This window comes from Carassius auratus, unplaced genomic scaffold (assembly GCF_003368295.1).
Source record: "Carassius auratus strain Wakin unplaced genomic scaffold, ASM336829v1 scaf_tig00024926, whole genome shotgun sequence".
Classification (NCBI taxonomy): domain Eukaryota; kingdom Metazoa; phylum Chordata; class Actinopteri; order Cypriniformes; family Cyprinidae; genus Carassius; species Carassius auratus.
In genome coordinates this window covers 1-18,056 of record NW_020525384.1, presented here as the reverse complement: position 1 = coordinate 18,056, position 18,056 = coordinate 1, and the positions used below count along the sequence as shown (strand labels likewise).

The 18,056-nt window shown below is 36.6% G+C and overlaps 1 protein-coding gene across 1 annotated transcript; it reads right to left on the bottom strand.

Annotated features, from left to right (window-relative positions):
• Positions 1–7,053: 7,053 nt before the first annotated feature.
• LOC113078260 (hemicentin-2-like) lies at positions 7,054–13,745 on the bottom strand (the record flags this gene model as incomplete). Its single annotated transcript, XM_026250588.1, has 5 exons — positions 13,673–13,745; positions 13,486–13,581; positions 8,592–8,662; positions 7,920–8,078; positions 7,054–7,250 (listed from the first exon to the last, which is right to left on the bottom strand). Coding segments are annotated over exons 1-5 (596 nt in total), but the record flags the coding sequence as incomplete, so codon positions are not given.
• Between the last annotated feature and the right edge of the window lie 4,311 nt (positions 13,746–18,056).

The window sequence follows — 18,056 nt, the reverse complement described above, 5'->3', positions numbered from 1 at the left end:
GAATATGCCTGGTGAAGCTCAGATCAACACGAATCCATTCAAAGACAAGAACTGCAGGCAAGGTAGGATCCCAGTGACATCATCTGTTCATGTAGACTGTTCACGGTCTCATAGAGGTATGTCACAAGCGGATCCTTATTAAACAGTGAGAAAATGTGATCAGATCGTCTGTCAGTGAGAGAATGCTAACTATTCCTGGACCGACAGGGCATTGATTTCTCAAAGAGCAGTACAAACAGTAAAGGACTGCTGTTCATCCTGGATGATCACAGAGAAGATCACAGCAGATGTCTAAAAGTATAGGTAATGCATTAGTCATTTTGAGACCATACCAGATGAGACAAGCTGCTTCAAATACAGACAAGAACAGGTTAAAGGATAGTTCACCTAAAAATTAATGTTCAGTCATCATTTCCTCGGCTTCATGCCCTTTCAAATCTGCTTGACTTACTTTCATGAATCACAAAATTAGCAAAAAAAGCAACATAATGGTCCATGTACTTCTGACATCATTTTTATTTGAGGAACCTTCTCAAATTAAGTCATTATTCACTAATAATCTTCTCATTCAGCTGTGGCCACTGATAATTTAATGGACCACATTTTTTGATCATTTTATGGTGCTTTTGCATCTTCGCTTTTGTGCTCCAAAAGTTCATTCAGGTTTTTAATGACACGAGGTGAGTAAATGATGACAGAATGTTTCCGTTTTGAGCAAACTGTCTGTTTAACTTCATTTATTTTGAATACTGCAAGATGCTGTTGTTCACAATAGCAGATGTTTGCACCCGAAGTCAGTAATGTGAAATTAGGTTCATTATCTAACTTGCCAACTGTCCAAATGCAGCACAATGACCTGAAAGAACTTAAATACATTTAAGATCAACTTTACATCCCATAGTGGATAATTGGGTATGGGGTTTTTCTAGGTACACATCAATTAAACATCATAATTTTATACATCACAAAGGAAATTGTTTTCACAGCAGCTTATTAGCACAAGGAGAGTCTAAGACCAACAACTAAAAGAAACTATTTCCTCAGAGTATGTATTTTTAGATTTCAGTCATTAACTCCTTTTAGAGGCAGCTGTGTGTATTTGTTCTGACCTTTTTATATTGAGCACAGGCATAATGGATGCTCTGTGTCCATACTCCATAACAATGAAGGAAAACACAGCGCCCTCGAGGATGACGCTTATTTAACACATCTTTATACGTTTTACGAATGAGAGAGAAAATTGGAGCAAGCGTAGCCTTTGATAATTTCATTACTCAGATTCTCCACTATTTCTTTCACTCTTTCGCTTTCTCATTCTCTCTGGCTGCAGACAGCAGCTGGTTCCTTTCGGAGTTTACAACTGGAAACAGCTGTAATGAGTGCCACATGTGCAACTATCCCCCACAGAGCAGAAAAAAAGCTCACCAATGACCTACATCTGCTCAAACCAGTGTCTGTTTCAATGGACGTCTCATGGGAGCTGGGAAGATTAGCCTAGTGATAGAAAATCGACAAAAAGAGCACAGCGGAGGGAAATATTTTCAACTACAGCCTGTGTGCATCTAGGAAAGGTTTGAAAGGTGCCCCCCAAAAGACATCATCAAAGCCAAAGGGATCCTGAAACCACATCCAGCGTGACAAACCCTAATGGGAGGCAACAGACTGGCTTCCTCTGGAAGTTAAACTGTCATGTTTCAATGATTAGTTGTGGAGGAGTGTTGGTCGGGAAGCAGAGATGTGGAAAGGATGAAAGAGGTCAGCTGAGGATGAGCCGAATTCCAGCTTAGCACCCACACTGTTTGGATAACTTGTGGTTTAAAGGGACGGTAAATCTAAAAGTAAATAATAAATGACCCAAAAGTCCTCAATTACTCACCCTCACATCATCCCAAACCTAAATGCCTTGTTCTTCCATGGGAACACAGAAGAGAAATGAAAGAACCAGCTCACCTATATAATGAAAGTGAAAGGGGACTTGAGATTTCAGCATAAAAACGCAGCAAAATGTACAAACCTGATTCCAAAAAAGTTGGAAAACTGTACAAATTGTGAGTAAAAAATGAATGGAATTTTTATAAATCTCATAAACTTATATTTTATTCACAATAGAATATAGATAACATATCAAACGTTGAAAGTGAGACATTTTGAAAAGTCATGGCCAAATATTGGCTTGTTTTGGATTTCATGAGAGCTACACATTGCAAAAAAGTTGGGACAGGTAGCAATAAGAGGCCAGAAAAGTTAAATGTACATATAAGGAACAGCTGGAGGACCAATTTGCAACGTATTAGGTCAATTGGCAACATGATTGGGTATAAAAAGAGCCTCTCAGAGTGGCAGTATCTCTCAGAAGTCAAGATGGGCAGAGGATAACCAATTCCCCCAATGCTGTGGCGAAAAAATAGTGGAGCAACATCAGAAAGGAGTTTCTCAGAGAAACATTGCAAAGAGTTTGGAGTTAGCATCATCTACAGTGCATAATATCATATAAAGATTCAGAGAATCTGGAACAATCTCTGTGTGTAAGGGTCAAGGCCGCAAAACCATACTGAATGCCCTTGATCTTCGGGCCCTTAGATGGCACTGGCATCACATACAGGAATGTTTCTGTAATGGAAATCACAAAATGGGCTCAGGAATACTTCCAGAAAACATTGTCGGTGAACACAATCCACCGTGCCATTCGCTGTTGCCAGCTAAAAATTCTATAGGTCAAAAAAAAGAAGCCATATCTAAACATGATCCCGTTTTCTGTGGGCCAAGGCTCATTTAAAATGGACTGTGGCTAAGTGGAAAACTGTTCTGTGGTCAGACGAATCAAAATTTGAAGTTCTTTTTGGAAAACTGGGACGTTATGTCATCCGGACTAAAGAGGACAAGGACAACCCAAGTTGTTATCAGCATTCAGTTCAGGACCCTGCATCTCTGATGGTACAGGGTTGCATGAATGTGTGTAGCATGGGCAGCTCACACATCTGGAAAGGCACCATCAATGCTGAAAGGTATATCCAAGTTCTAGAACAACATATGCTCCCATCCAGATGTCGTCTCTTTCAGGGAAGACCTTGCATTTTCCAACATGACAATCCCAGACCACATACTGCATCAATTACAACATCATGGCTGCGTAGAAGAAGGATCCGGGTAATGAAATGGCCAGCCTGCAGTCCAGATCTTTCACCCATAAAAAACATTTGGCACATCATAAAGAGGAAGATGCAACAAAGAAGACCTAAGACAGTTGAGCAACTAGAAGCCTGTATTAGACAAGAAATGGGACAACATTCCTATTCCTAAACTTGTGTCCTCAGTTCCCAGACATTTGCAGACTGTTACAAAAAGATATAAAAAATATATAATATTTTCCCTTAAAATTATACATTTTCTCAGTTTAAACATTTGATATGCCATCTATGTTGTATTCTGAATAAAATATTGAAATTTGAAACTTCCACATCATTGCATTCTGGTTTTATTTTATTTTTTCACAATTTGTACAGTCACAACTTTTTTTGGAATCGGGTTTGTATCATAAATGTAGTCCATGTCACCAATGCACCTTATCCCACATCTTAAGAAGTCATATAGAAACAGACCAGAAATGTAAGTTTTTTTTTATTTTATTTTTTTTTTATCCCCCAACTCACTTTTATTATATGAATAAGAACAGCCAGCAGGACATTCTGCAGCTTTCTCCTTTTGTGCTCTACAGAAGTCTTACAGGTCCAAAATGACATGAAAGTGTATAAATGTTCAGATCATCTAAAAGTAAATAAAAGGTGACCTGAAGTCCTCAATCACTTCCTCAAGTCATTCCAAACCTGAGTACCTTGTCCTTTAGTTTTTGGGTCAACTCCCCCTGAATGCTTCACTGGAAAGATACTGTATTATGGAGACCCAGGATTCACACACACAGGCAAAAACAGGAACTTGAACACACTGTAACTCACTTTAGATAAAACCATCTGCCAAATGTGTTATTGTAGGGCACCAAGAGAATTAAGTCTCTAACCAAGTTAATTTCATCTATTCAGTGGAGAATGTCTAACACCTGCTTGTTTTTTTTTGTCCTGTGACACTGAAGCAAAAGGTTAATACATTTGTCTTCCTCTCTCAAAGGTGACCTCTAAATGTTCTCCATATTACAGACAAGACTTTGGTCACCTATGACAAAAACAGAGCAGGAGATCCAGACTAAACTGGATCTAGTTACTCTTGGTCAGACACTCTTGCTATTAGGTCTTTTTGATGGAAAACACCTGTGGGCTAATGTCCATGTGCTGGTTAAGTGATGCTGAAACATTTGGCTGTGAAAGTCTTACATTGGATAGATTTTTGGATTTAAAAAAATTTATTCACATGACATTTTCCTTTGATCAAGTAATATTCATTTTTGTGTGTGCATCTAATTTCTGAACCAAGTGAAATTGATTTTCCTTAGAAACCTTTTGAGCAAAGCATAATTGTATTAAAATCAGTTTATATATAACAAAATTTTGTCATTACTTTTATCACTATTAAGGGGCTCCCAAAAAGTCCTGTGACCCCAAGGGGTTTGTAGCAGTACTGAAGTTCAAAGACATAAACTAAAAATTTAAATGTAACGTACAAGTACGTGACACCATTCAATACACTATACAGATCTAAATATAGGCCAGACTTCAAATGCAACACTCCAGATTTTCGCTACCTCTCTGTCTCCGCCAAATGAAAAAAGTTGAAGATCCCTGGTTTAGGTGTGCTATAAAAAGCAAGAACTTTTATCACTACTAAAGTCTCCTGCCCAGCACTAACGAAATCTCCAACCTTCACTTTGAGCTTGGCCGGCCTGAGGTTTCAGCCAAACCATTAGACCCTTTAAAGCACCGACACGCTTTCATAAAGCTTTATCTGCAAATCACTCATGATTAAGCTGAGCCCCGTCCTTTGTTTAAGTAGTGCCTCCTCCATCAGCTCCACAAAGAGTTGTCTGTTGGAGACGTCCAACCTGGACCCTGGACAGGCAGCTGTGCTGGATAGAGCAGGCATGATAGATCATATCCGGGATTACTAAGTAAAATAAGCCCTGCTTTCTCTCTTTGCCCCCTTCCCCTCCCAAAAAAATGACAAAGCGCTGTGTGTATTTCATTTGGCTTTCACTCATTTAACTCCTATCAGATAGCCGTTGTGGTTAGATGTGGAGAACAATCATGAGGTTTCTGCGGATTTACAGATTTGCCTTAATTCATTTTTCAAAATCCCACCCATAGACTAATCAAAAGCAAAAAATACACCTGACAGGGGAGTGTGTTTCCATACTTGGATCTGAAATATTGGAGAAATTAGGTATATGGGATGCAGAACACTGATGTATTGGGTATTTGGTTTCATGTACTAACAATGAACAATATTTTTTAAGTATTTATTGATCTAGATGTTATTTTCTACATGTATCAATACACCGGGGGGGAAAAACTAAAACAAAATACCGTGTCATTCAAAATAAAGCTAAAACACTTGTGAGAAACCAATAGGGACCACTCGTTCATACTAACAGTACAATGGGTCCTATTTTTACAGACCGTACACTACCATGTAAAAGTTTGAGGTCAGTCAATTTTTTATATTTTTGAAAGTCTCTTACGCTCACCAAGGCTGCATGTATTTTAAAAAATAAATAAAAAATAAAATAAAAAATGGGGAGACAATCATACAGGAAAAATGCTGTAAAAACACTATATATATATATATAATTTATTCATGTGAGATTAATTTTCAGCTGTCATTACTCTAGTCTTAAGTGTCTTTGATTTTGTGAACTGTGATTTTTTTTTTCTAGAATTATTAACAAACAGAAAATTTCTGTAACATTATACATGACTTTACTGTGACTTCAATTTAATGCATCCTTGCTCAATAAAAGTATTAATCTCTTTCAAAAAAATATTTTACTGACCCCAAACTTTTGAATGGTAATGAAGATATGTTACTGTCATGGTATTATATTGCTGTATAAATAAAAATAAGATAATGTATCATAAACATGATTTATTCATTCATTCATTAATTGCTGAATAAAAATATGATAATATTGATATTTCTATTGTTTATCGCACATTTGCTCTACAGTCAAATGTTTACTAAATTATTCTAAATTTATAGCTCCAGTGTTAACCCTCTACTGACTTTTTCAAGATTTGCACTTTTTCTAAATTATTGAAATCTGGAAACGTACATGAAATAATTCAGCAGAGCACAAAAAATGCTTACAACAGAGAACGCTATGTAAAAAAAAAAAAAAAAAAAACTAAATTACCCCAAACCCTTCAATTTGCCACTGATTGAATGAAAAAGACTAGGTTGTGGTGGTAGGGGTGGCGGGGGGCAACTGTGTGACCCTGACCTTGATACAATCCTCACAGAGCAGCAGGGGAGTTGGAGAGTGTTAACAGATTGAGGTTGACCAGTCATCCTCAGTGCAGACTCTCAGCAACAGGTACAGGTGGTAAAGCTCTCAAACACAACTACCATCAGCCACCCACCCCCAAAGGACCATAAGTCAACAACACACATCTCCAATTACAAATACACACTCGCAAACGTGCTTTTCTTTACTTTTCAAGCTGTTCTGCCTTGTTGTCTTATGGATTACTGTTTCCATAGTTGTTGCTGGAAGGCTTCGGCTCTGCCATGTCCTGTGTTGACATGCATGATACCACCGTCTCACAAAGAGGAAGGTCTGCTTTCTTTCAAGTCTGACAATGACTGAACATGCTTCATTTAGGTCTCCATATGAAACACAGACTTAAACAGATTTTACAACTCAAAATACAGCTGTAAAATTAGTCACATGTCAGAACTTGGTCAGTCGAGTCACATTACACAATAAATGAACACTGTACTACTACTGTAGAGTCTATGGAGTTATTTCGGTGTCTTTATTGTGTGCCAAAAACATTTTTCTTTCTACTTCTGCAAATATATATATATATATATATATATATATATATATATATATATATATATATATTTTTTTTTTGGTCTTCTTTTCTTCCAATAATTACTTCTAACTGCATCCAGGTTAATTTTTGTGCGTATCTGCAATTTACATACATTTGAAAGTCATATGAGTTCATGCATCTCACCTCATTGACTTGCTGTTTGTCCAGGTGAAAAATTTGACCAGAACTTGTGGCAGCAATCTCCTCATAAGCTCTGTATCCCGGCTGAGACCGATCCCCACAGTCCCCCGTCAACACAAACACAACCTGGATTCAAACGGGATGTTTATGAGAGTTAGTGTTTGGTTAGGGGGTTGGGTGTTGGGGTTAAATGTCAACACTGGGGTATATTCCATGAAGAGCAGATGGATTTTCTTTTAAATGAGTTGTGATATATTTAGATTTCTGGCTTACAACTTCACAATCTTATTGTATATAGTTATACCAAAGTCCAAAATCATTAATTATAGCGTTTACTCCAGTGAAAAGGTCCTTCACGCTGTTGTCCTCTTACATTAAAATCCAACAAAATATTTTTATATTATATAATATTTTTGGATTGTTTTTGTTGTAATAAGTGCTTGATCTTTGCATATTTCACTCCCGAACCAGATGAGAATATTAAACAATATTATGTATAAAACATTTTAGCAGTTTGAGTACTTGTGAATTACTGTGATGTTTTTATCAACTGTTTGGACTCTCATTCTGACGGCACCCATTCACTACAGAGGATCCATTAGTTAGCAAGTGAAATACTGCTAAATTTTTCAAAATATGTTCTCCAAAATCTGAAACAAACTTATCTAAACCTGGAATGGCCTAAAGGTGAGTGCATTTCCAGCACATTTTCATTATTGGGTGACAAAGCGTGATTTCTGCATCACCAGCTGCACTGAACAGAACTGCAAAAAGACTTCAAAGATCTGTCGTTACCTGAGACTGTCGGAGCTGTACAAGCTGAAGAACATCTCGTTTCAAGCGATAGTCTTTGGCTCGGGCATCTGTGAAAACGTAGATGAAGGATCCCGGTAGAGAGACCTCCAGAGCCTTCTTGATGGCCCCAATGCTCATCTCTGGACAATCCCCTCCACCCTTAGAGAGAACAACAAGGCCTTCATCATTGACATGGACATTTATGCACTAACCACAGCACAAGAAAGCGCATATTGTATTGGCTCGGCGTATAAGTTCCAGTACTTGCTCTAGAGCCCAAAGGTACATTAAGAAGAGAGTGCTAATAAAACTGTAGCACTGAAGACAGATCAAGTGCTGAAACGAGCCAAGATACTCAGCAGAAGCCACAAAGAGCAAATAAGAACACAAAGTACAGAATATGATTCGATTATGATTTTTGATGAAAGAGGCCAATGACTGCTGTGTCTTTTGATGCTAAAGAATACAAGTATAAACACCTGAGCAAAGTTACCAAGAGAGGTGTGGAGGTTAAAAACTGTATGTGTGGAAGTGATAAGAGGAGGAACTTTGAATTATATAGTAATCTAGTGTGGCATAATAAAGTTAGGACATCATTTTAACCACTCAATGCAGTGTTTTTTTTATTTGTGTGTGTTGTTTTGTTTTTTGTTTTTTTTGACTGGTGCCCACCTGAACAAACAGCTCTTGGAGATCCTTCTGGAACTTCTTGGGATCAGTAGTGATGGAAACAGGACCAATGTCTGGAAAGGGATAAAAAAGGAATCAAGAAACATCTATACTACTTATTAATTGTATACAAAAGCTTTAAAAAGACTTTACGTGACATTAGTTTTGGAAAGTCTATCACAACACTTCAACAAGGATATCCCGGAGCAGGAGTTTAACCTTTTTTTAAACCGTGCGGATTAAGTACAAGCAAAGCTTCTTCCACAGATCAGACCCTACTAATGACTGTAGATCAAACTAACAAACTAGCTACAGACCCAGCCAACTCCTAATCACAGAACACATTTGTCCTGGATTCTTCCTCATCAACATCTGCGGATACAAATGACCGTCTTGAAACATTTGACAGCTGATAATAAATTAAAGACCATGCAAAATTCCAGCAGTCCTCATGAAATACCAGATTGGGTGCATAACCTCATTGCATCACTGTTTAAGATTGTCATCATCCACCTAGATAATCTCTGACCTCTTCTCATTCCACTACTATATCTCTTGTGTCTATCTCTCCCATTCTTTCGTCTCGGGATGAATTGTGTCCTCCCTGAATTTGGCACTTATTTGGACTCACTCAGAAGCTGATTGATTAGAGAGCTGAATATATGGCACATGGATGAAAAAGCATAAAGAAGACGCATCGTTATGATCTGAGTATGGGACAGATATCCCACATGGTTTATTACTCTGCACAAAAAAAAAAAACATATATAATTTTAGAAATTATTAAAACATAGAAGACAAAGAGGTGGATTACAATTTGACAGTGCTTTGGAAGAAAGGACAAAGGGAGAAATTTTGAATATGTCTTAGGAGAAGTATATCTTCTTCTGAGAGCAAATAGGACAGATCAATACACCATTATTTAACAATAATAATTAAAAAAAAAATTTATGTTATGATCTTCAGCGCTGAATGCAAACAAACTTTACATTGAATCCAAATGTACTTTGTGTTACATTACATTAGGGATAATAATAATAATATACTATAAATACTTTAATGATTTTTGTCAATATTAATATTAATATTACAAAACCAGGCTCTTAATCAGCTTGAACCAGCTTAAGACCAGCAGACCAGCAGACCAACTAAGGCGGATTTAGTGTTTGTTTCAGTCTGTATATAATAAAATAGAATATAATATAAAACTAGCATAGCATGGTCAAGCTGGTATGTTTTTCTAGTTAAGAGTGGTTTGGGTAAGTTGTAAACATAAAACTAGCATCTGTAAACCGACCTGGAGGCACAGCTAAACCAGCTTAAACCAGCTAAAACCAGCAAACCAACTAAGACTGGTTTAGGTTTTTGAACTTGTACTATTATATTATATTATATTATATTATATTATATTATATTATATTACACTGTAAAAATGATTGTGATTTTAACTGGAAAAGACTGTAAAAATGCTACAGTAAAAACCTGTTAATTTGTTATCAGTAAGTTTCCATTCTATATACGGTGAATAACTGAAATTACATTTATTGTAACTTTACAGTAAAGTACTGATAAAATGACGTTTTTTGGAAGTGAAAAATAAAAAGTCATTGCACAATTTACAGTGAAAAAAACGTAAATTGACACTCACAGAATTCCCTGCATGACACTTCATATTTTATTTTCTTCTTCGTTGAAATAACAGTTTTGTCTTATTAGTTGTGTACATTAGGGTTTTATGTTACATCTAATGTTGTTAAATTAATGTTTATTGCATTATTTAAGTTTCATGTGTGTTACCATGATGGTGTTTAGTGTTTGACACGGATGACACGGTGCACCTTCTATATAAAGCTGTTTGTGATGAGCTTTGATTCATCATGTGACTTTCTCATCACCATCTTGGTTGTTATCAGTATTACAACGGTTCAAAACAGATCTTAGTACTTCAGTATGCTGGTTTATAACATCAGTTAATGAAATACGTTTTTTATTATGAATTTAAGTTAAGTCTGTAAAACCTAAAATGATGTTTACATATATTTAACAGTGAAATTCTGGCAACTACAGCTGCTGATATTTTACTGTAAATGTAAGATTTGTAGATTTTGTAGATTTTTTTTACAGTGTATGTTTCATTATATTATATTTTTAAAGGTCCCCTTCTTCGTGATTCCATGTTTTAAACTTTAGTTAGTGTGTAATGTTGTTGTTAGAGTATAAATAATATCTGTAAAATGCTAAAGCTCAAAGTTCAATGCCAAGCAAAATATTTTATTTAACAGAATTCGCCTACAAAAAACGACCCGTTTGGACTACAGCCCTCTAGTTCCTGCAGGAATGACATCACTAAAACAGTTTTTTTGACTAACCTCCACCCACAAGAATTCACAAACAGGGGGCGTGGCCTTGTTGCACTCCGACGGAGAAGAAGGAAGAGCTGTTTGTTTTTGTCGCCATGTCGTTGAAACGCTGTTATTTTCATCTCTGAGTCCAATCACCTTTGTTTGGGCTTCCCAGGAACACTGTACTTTGAGATTAATGGTTGCAATTTATGTTTAACTCGGTTCCCGAAAATTATAATGCACATGTAAAACTATGTGCAGTTCATTTTGCTGAGGACAACTTTCTCAATCTCAATCAGTTTAATGCCGGATTTGCACAAAGATTATTCATGAAAGATGGAGCAGTTCCCTCTTTGTCTGGAGAAGGCGTTGTTTATGGACCACAACTGGTAAGTGCATTTTATTATTTAAGTTGGTGCGTTTAACAGTTTCTGTAAGTTATTACACAAAGGGCAACGCTGTTTAGCTTTGTTAACTAGATGTTAGGGCTGTGCAAAAAAACAAATGCGGTTTTCATGCGAATCTCGTCAGTAAAAACGCTCCTGTGACTATAAATACATCTCCAGCACGTGCGTTCTAGCCCAATCGCATTACCAGGAGGGCAGCCTGCTCTCAGCTGCTGTCGAATCACTACACCGCTGGCCCAATCAGAACTCGTTACGTATTTCTGAAGGAGAAGCTTCATAGAACAAAGAAGTCATCAGCCCGTTTTTGTGAAAGTGAAAACAGCAGTATACAGATAGGTGAATTGTGTGAAAATTACTGTGTTTTTTTACACGCGAAACATGAACACGTTATAGTGCACATTGTAAACACAATCAAAGCTACAAAAAAGCGCGTAAAACGGGACCTTTAATATTAAGGTCATTTTATCAACATTAATATCAATATAACATTCTCAGCTTTAAACAAGCATATGGTGGTCTGTTTTGATGGTTTAGGGGGGTTTAGCATCTGTGTACTTATAACTGTTAAACTATCTGTAAACCAGCTTGAGAGAGCAGCTAGACCAGCTGAAACCAGCTAAGACCAGCTTTAGTTTCTTCCAGCAGGGTTCGAAACACAAACACAAATGTTAATGAACTCAAGCAGCAATGCAACCAGTTCTAACATTCATTTTCATTTTCTGCACTTTCTTCATCCCTCTCTCGGCTGTGAGGGGCCATTAAGTTTCTGTAATGCCTTTCTGTCTGTCACTCGCTGTCTTTGTGATCTCAGCGGTTTACAAGGTCCCCAAGGAAGGCCACATTAAAAGGTGAGGGAAGGACTGGCACCATCCCCCTACCAGTCTAGGACTGACGTCTCTCCTCTGACTGGGGGGCTGGGTTGAATGTTCCAGAGAATTGGATGGGGGACTGGGGGTGATTGTGTTAATTACATACTACCAGACAACATGTGTTTCTCATCAGCTCCTTGGGCACCCTGCCCCCCAAAGGCTAACAGATAGCTGGTTTGAACTAGGCTACATTGTGTAAGCGTACCTGGAGAACACAGTATCCTCTCTGCAGTCTGTGACCAGATGTGGAATTTAAACAGATTTCATAAGCATGACAAACATTCAGTAGTAGTCCGAAAAATTATGATGTGATTTGCAGATTAACTTGCTCAAAATTCACAAAACAAAATGTAAATGGCAGAAATAAAATACAATCCTGATGCTTAAAGGTGCACTTAGTGAGTTTTGTTAATATTTAGCTTATGGATTTTTGTCAGGGTAGCACTATATTTAAATTTGACAGAAATGGCGATGAAGTACAGTGCGTATAATTTATTATACTGTTGTTTGACAACACAACTGTGCAAATGAATGAAATGTCTTAATGGGGAAAAAATTCAGCATAAAACAGTTCTGGTGGGAAAAAAAATATGAAACAGGAACTTTATACAATGCATGTAAAAGACTAAGTCTTTCCCTCGCAGCCTCATTTTCTCTAACATTTAATTCAATATTGAGTCTATAACCTGACTATAGCCATTGGCCAGGGTGCATTTTACTAACTGCTGCCATTTCACACCAAAACTGTTTGTTTATCTTTTGTTTCATTCATTTTTGTCTGTTTTTCTGGATAGCATGTAAATGGACATTATTGGATTAAATGTCAACATTGTTGGTGATTTGTGCTGTTACATGGGTTTATATTTTTTTCCTATTCCTTTCATACCTATTCTGTCTGTAAAAATATAAAGTAAATCATGATATTTGTGTCATAGTAGTATAGTAACTGGATCATAACTAGTAGATCATGTGATGTTAACATAGTGGCTTCCATGAGAGGGCAACCTGCTACATGTAGAATAAAACATCACTCCATTGATTGCCATGGATCCAGCACCTTTTCAGCGGTTCCCTGGTGGTCAAGATTGTTCCTAGCAGCCGAACACCTTTATGTCATTAGTTCCCAGACAATCTTTAATGCTTTGCCTCACAAACATTTATATTCAGTCAGAAGTTATTTATTCTACGGGAATCACTTTTATGAGGTAAACTAACGGACATGGATTAATTTATAATTGACTTTAGGAATTAAAGCTGAAATATAGGATTGTGCAACTACCTGGATCATGGAAAGGAACCAGCACGAAGTTCTTGATTGGTCTTGTTCTGCGGCTCAGGGCTTCTCTCCAAGGATGCGAGAAGCACCATCTATCACCTGTTTGAGATCGTCGTACATAGAGCCGGTCACATCGAAGACAAACGCCAGTGTTTGAGGCGCTGTCATCCGCGCCGGAGTGTCTCTTCACCGGCGTGACGGATGAGGAGAGCGCGCTGGTGCGTCAGCGCCAAAATGAGGAAACTCACGAGAAACGTATTCATTCTTGCTTGAAATTCATTAGACTCTATTTAAACGAGGCATATGAAGAAATAACCGTAAAAACGAATGATTTAAAAGTTTAAAAGATGTAAAAACCATGTGACTGTGGGAGAAAAAAAAAAGATAATCAGTTTAATTAACGGAGGGAAAAAAGTTTTAAATTGTCCCCAAAAGAGTTCAAAGTGCCTCGAGTTCCTTAGAAAAAAAGTTGGGATGTAAATAATCCTACTCGCGCTGGACGAACGCTACATGGAGTAAATTCCCTGCGTCTTGTCCCCATCCTTGGCTGAGTTACGGAGAAAACTTGTAAGAAGCGCGTGGACCCTCTGGAGCTGAACACTGCAGTGTTGGGGAGGGGTGGAGGAGTCCTTACAACCTGTTTTTTTTTTTTTTTTTTTGTATGTATGTAACTTGACCCGACTGTGACTCCAAACCCCATCCCACACGGCCTGCTCCAGTTTATCAGGGAGCTACTCGAGAAACCCGTGCCAACTGCCATGAGAGAGATGGAACTACTGTATAACACTGTATATTGTTGTGCCCATCTTCTACCATCACAATAACAAAGTCTGACAGGCAGCTCTACAACAAAACATATGATGTTTATCAGCATTAGTGTTGCTCAGCGCTTATGCAATTACTTTCTAACACTACTTTGTTGACACTATAATGTAAAGTGTGACTGGAGGAACTGATGGCACTGTGGGGCAAGTTGTCTTTGTTCACTCAAGTAAATAGCCTATTTCTGAGGTTTCATTCTTGGAAGTCAATGAGTGGACACATACCTGAAAGTCTTGGCTAAAATGAAAGAGCTTTCACTGTTATTTCAAATGGTTATACAGTTTATGACTTCTTGTTCAACAGACATTGAAAAAAACAAATTAACCTATAGCCTACTATTAAAACAGCTTATTATAGGGTTGTAACCTACATTTTAAACATTCAAACCAATATGTTTTTTAATTAAATAACTTAATAACAACTCATTTTAAATAATATACAATTAATCAGTTGATTACATTATAATATACATTTGTGGCATTATGAAAATTACTCTTGTCCTAAAAACATTCAAACTTTTAGTTAAAATAATCGACTTGTGTCAGAATCAATGCCAGTGTGGTTTTACTGAGCTCACAATAAAAACCATGTTCCATTCCATTGTGGAGTTTTGAGGACAGAATGCATGAAGTTATTCTAATTTACAAGCATTTTGAAACTAACATACAAAACCAATAATAGAGAAAACATGCACTCGTATTACTAGACCCAAACAGAACAGATACTAAAACACAAGCCCCAACCTTTTCTTACATTCTTCTTGGGAGGAATATTTAGTGCATGGATAGGGTTGAAATAATTTTAGGTTTATTAATAGAGTGAGTTTATACTCAAGCTGCCACACAGCTAATAATATACATGCTGTTCTCTGGACTCGGTTTTAACGTGTGGCATAAATGACAAGGCTCCGGGTAGAGGCATCCCAGATGCTTTCTGGAAAGGGAAGACTCCGGATACGCCTCAACCCCTTTTGTATATCCGGAATGAATTATGCTGCTATCAGTAACTCTCAGATACATCAATCAATCCTCACGTAGCTTTTGGTCATGATGACATTTTAATGTTTGGCTTTAACTGATAGCGATGCAGCAAATTGCTGTCAAGTTGATAATAGAACATTACAAAAACGGAAGGAAAGAGGTCTTTGAGGATGTCAATGACCCAGTAACCTCAAAAAAAATAGCATTCAGTTACTATTTACATTGTAGCCTTTAGATTCTTCTGGAAGGACACCAAGCATACATATGATAGGCTTTATGATGGTTAACAGAGGTTGTTTCTGTGATAATTTGATCTAAAAACCAAACAAGAAATTTGCTCTCATGTGAGTACATGGTTGGTCAACTGATCAAGACGCACCCAAATAGCCTTGCCAAATAACACAATGCCATTCAAAGACATTGAACTTAGGAAATGATTTCATCTTCAGCACAGGCATATAGTTATGTTTGGTCATTGCAGAAGTCTTGACTAGCACTGTTTAAAATAAAGGGTTTAAAGGTTTTTTTTTTTTTTTTTTTTTTTTGGTTATATTTTTTATTTGGTTATATTTTTTTTTTATATATATACCAAAAAAAAAGATTTTTTTTTTTTTTTTTTTTGCAGCATGGTTATAGAAGAACCCTTTTGGATTCCCCAAAGAATCTGTCAGTGAACTGTTTTTAACAGAACCATTTTTTTTTCTCAGTATAAGGGCATTTTAACTCTACTTTAACTATAAGGTACTTTTGTGCAATGGAAACGTTATGTAGATGTTAAAGGTTCTTCAAGGAACTACAGGTGCCAATAAAGAACCTTTATTTTTAAAGGGATAGCTCACCCAAAAAATGGAAATTATGTCATTCATTATGTCACTCAAGTTGCTCCAAACTGTACGAGTTTCTTTTTTTGAACACAAACTGAAGAATGTTGGTAACAAAACATTTACTGGTAGCCAGTGACTTCCATAGTATTTCCATAGTCATTATTTTGTTCAATTGCTTCTTCAAAAAGAAGATATTTTGAGAAATATCCCACTTTTTAAAGTCTGAACAGTCAACAGGATCCAGTGTAGTACTGTTGTTTCAGAGTTTCATTATACTGTACTGGAAAAGTTGAAATATTCTTCAAAATCTCTTTTTGTGTGTGTTCCACTGAAGAAAGAAAGTCGGCTTTGGAATGATATGATGGTGAGCGAATGCTGAATTCTGGGTGAACTATCCCTTAACATAACAGTCATGGAAACATTTTAAACCGAAAGCAACATGTTAATGAAAATGTTCCTATTTCCGTATCAGTTTACCGTTAGAAAAACAGTGCATCTGTTAAAATGAAATACTCTTAACATGCTGTTTGCCTGCATCCTTCCAAGTCTTCTAATTTTTCCAAACAGCCGGTTCATCACCCGCTGCACTTAACAACATGGGATAAATAATCCAGACCTCACTGCAAAAACCATGTTTATGACCCTTCATGTAACAATTCGTGCCTGTGCGAAACATTCCTCTCCTCCTCTATTCACTGTTATTCTCTAGCTGTCCCGTGTGACTAGGGTGTGAAGTCTGTTTTGTTTTAGTGCTGGATCGGGAAACTAAGCCTGCGAGCTGAGCGTGGGGTCTGTATTACTTTAGTCAGCGAGAACCCTTTTAGTTCTTGCTGAATCAGAAGCCCCAGATGTCGTGTTGACTGGGCCACCAGCCTTGAGTACCACATAATGAAACAGAAGACGTGCCATAGACGCACAATGAGAGCTCCATTACTGCAGGGCTAGACATGAACTTTCAAGAGGCAGCAACAAGCCATCACAAGACCCGGCTGATACCTAAAACCCTTGTGTGCCTTCATGAACTGTTGCAAGGTTACAGTACACCCAAAAAAAAAAAAAAAAAACTTTTCAGTCAAATTTGAAATGATACCATATTTTGGGTTTTTTATGACAAGGAGAGATGACTGATTATATTTGTTTGACATAAATATGTAATTTTAATGTTTCCCCTATTTTTTCTCTCATTATTTCTTAAAAGCAACAATCAGTAATAATATTACATCTTAATAGATTCTTTTTTCACAGTAATTCTTTACATTTAATATATTAAATTGTTTATATACTGTATATATGTATATATATATTATATATATATATATATATATATATATATATATATATATATATATATATATACACATTAAAACATTTTAAATACATTATATGTACATATATACAGATATTTCTTGCTCACCAATGTGGCTTTTATTTGATGAAAAGTACAATAAGCATAAAATTAAAAATAACTGTCCATTTGATTGTATTTTAAATTGTAATTTATTCTTAAAATGGCAAAGCTAAATTTGAAGTGTCACATGATCCTGCAGAAATCATCCTGATTTGCTGCACAACAAAAACATTTATTCTTGTAAAGAATGTTGAAGACAGTTGTGCCGCTTAATATTTTGTAAATTACTTTATGAATATAGTGTATTATACAGCAGAATTGAATTGTACTTTATAATTGTCATTACTTGCACTTCTTATCAATTTAATGCATTCTTGCTGAATACAAATATTTGTTAAAAAAATCTTAACGCTCTTGTGGTTCTCTGAAAAGGGCACACATGGAGAGTGAGACATCTATTTTATATGTTTTTTTATGGGTGAATTTGATTTATGTTCCTTTAGGGTGACACAATCGATTACTTCAGGGATTCATTGACCACAGTGAATTGTTTTGAAAGCGTGCCAGCGAATCCATTGTGCTGATGGAATACAAGGTCTG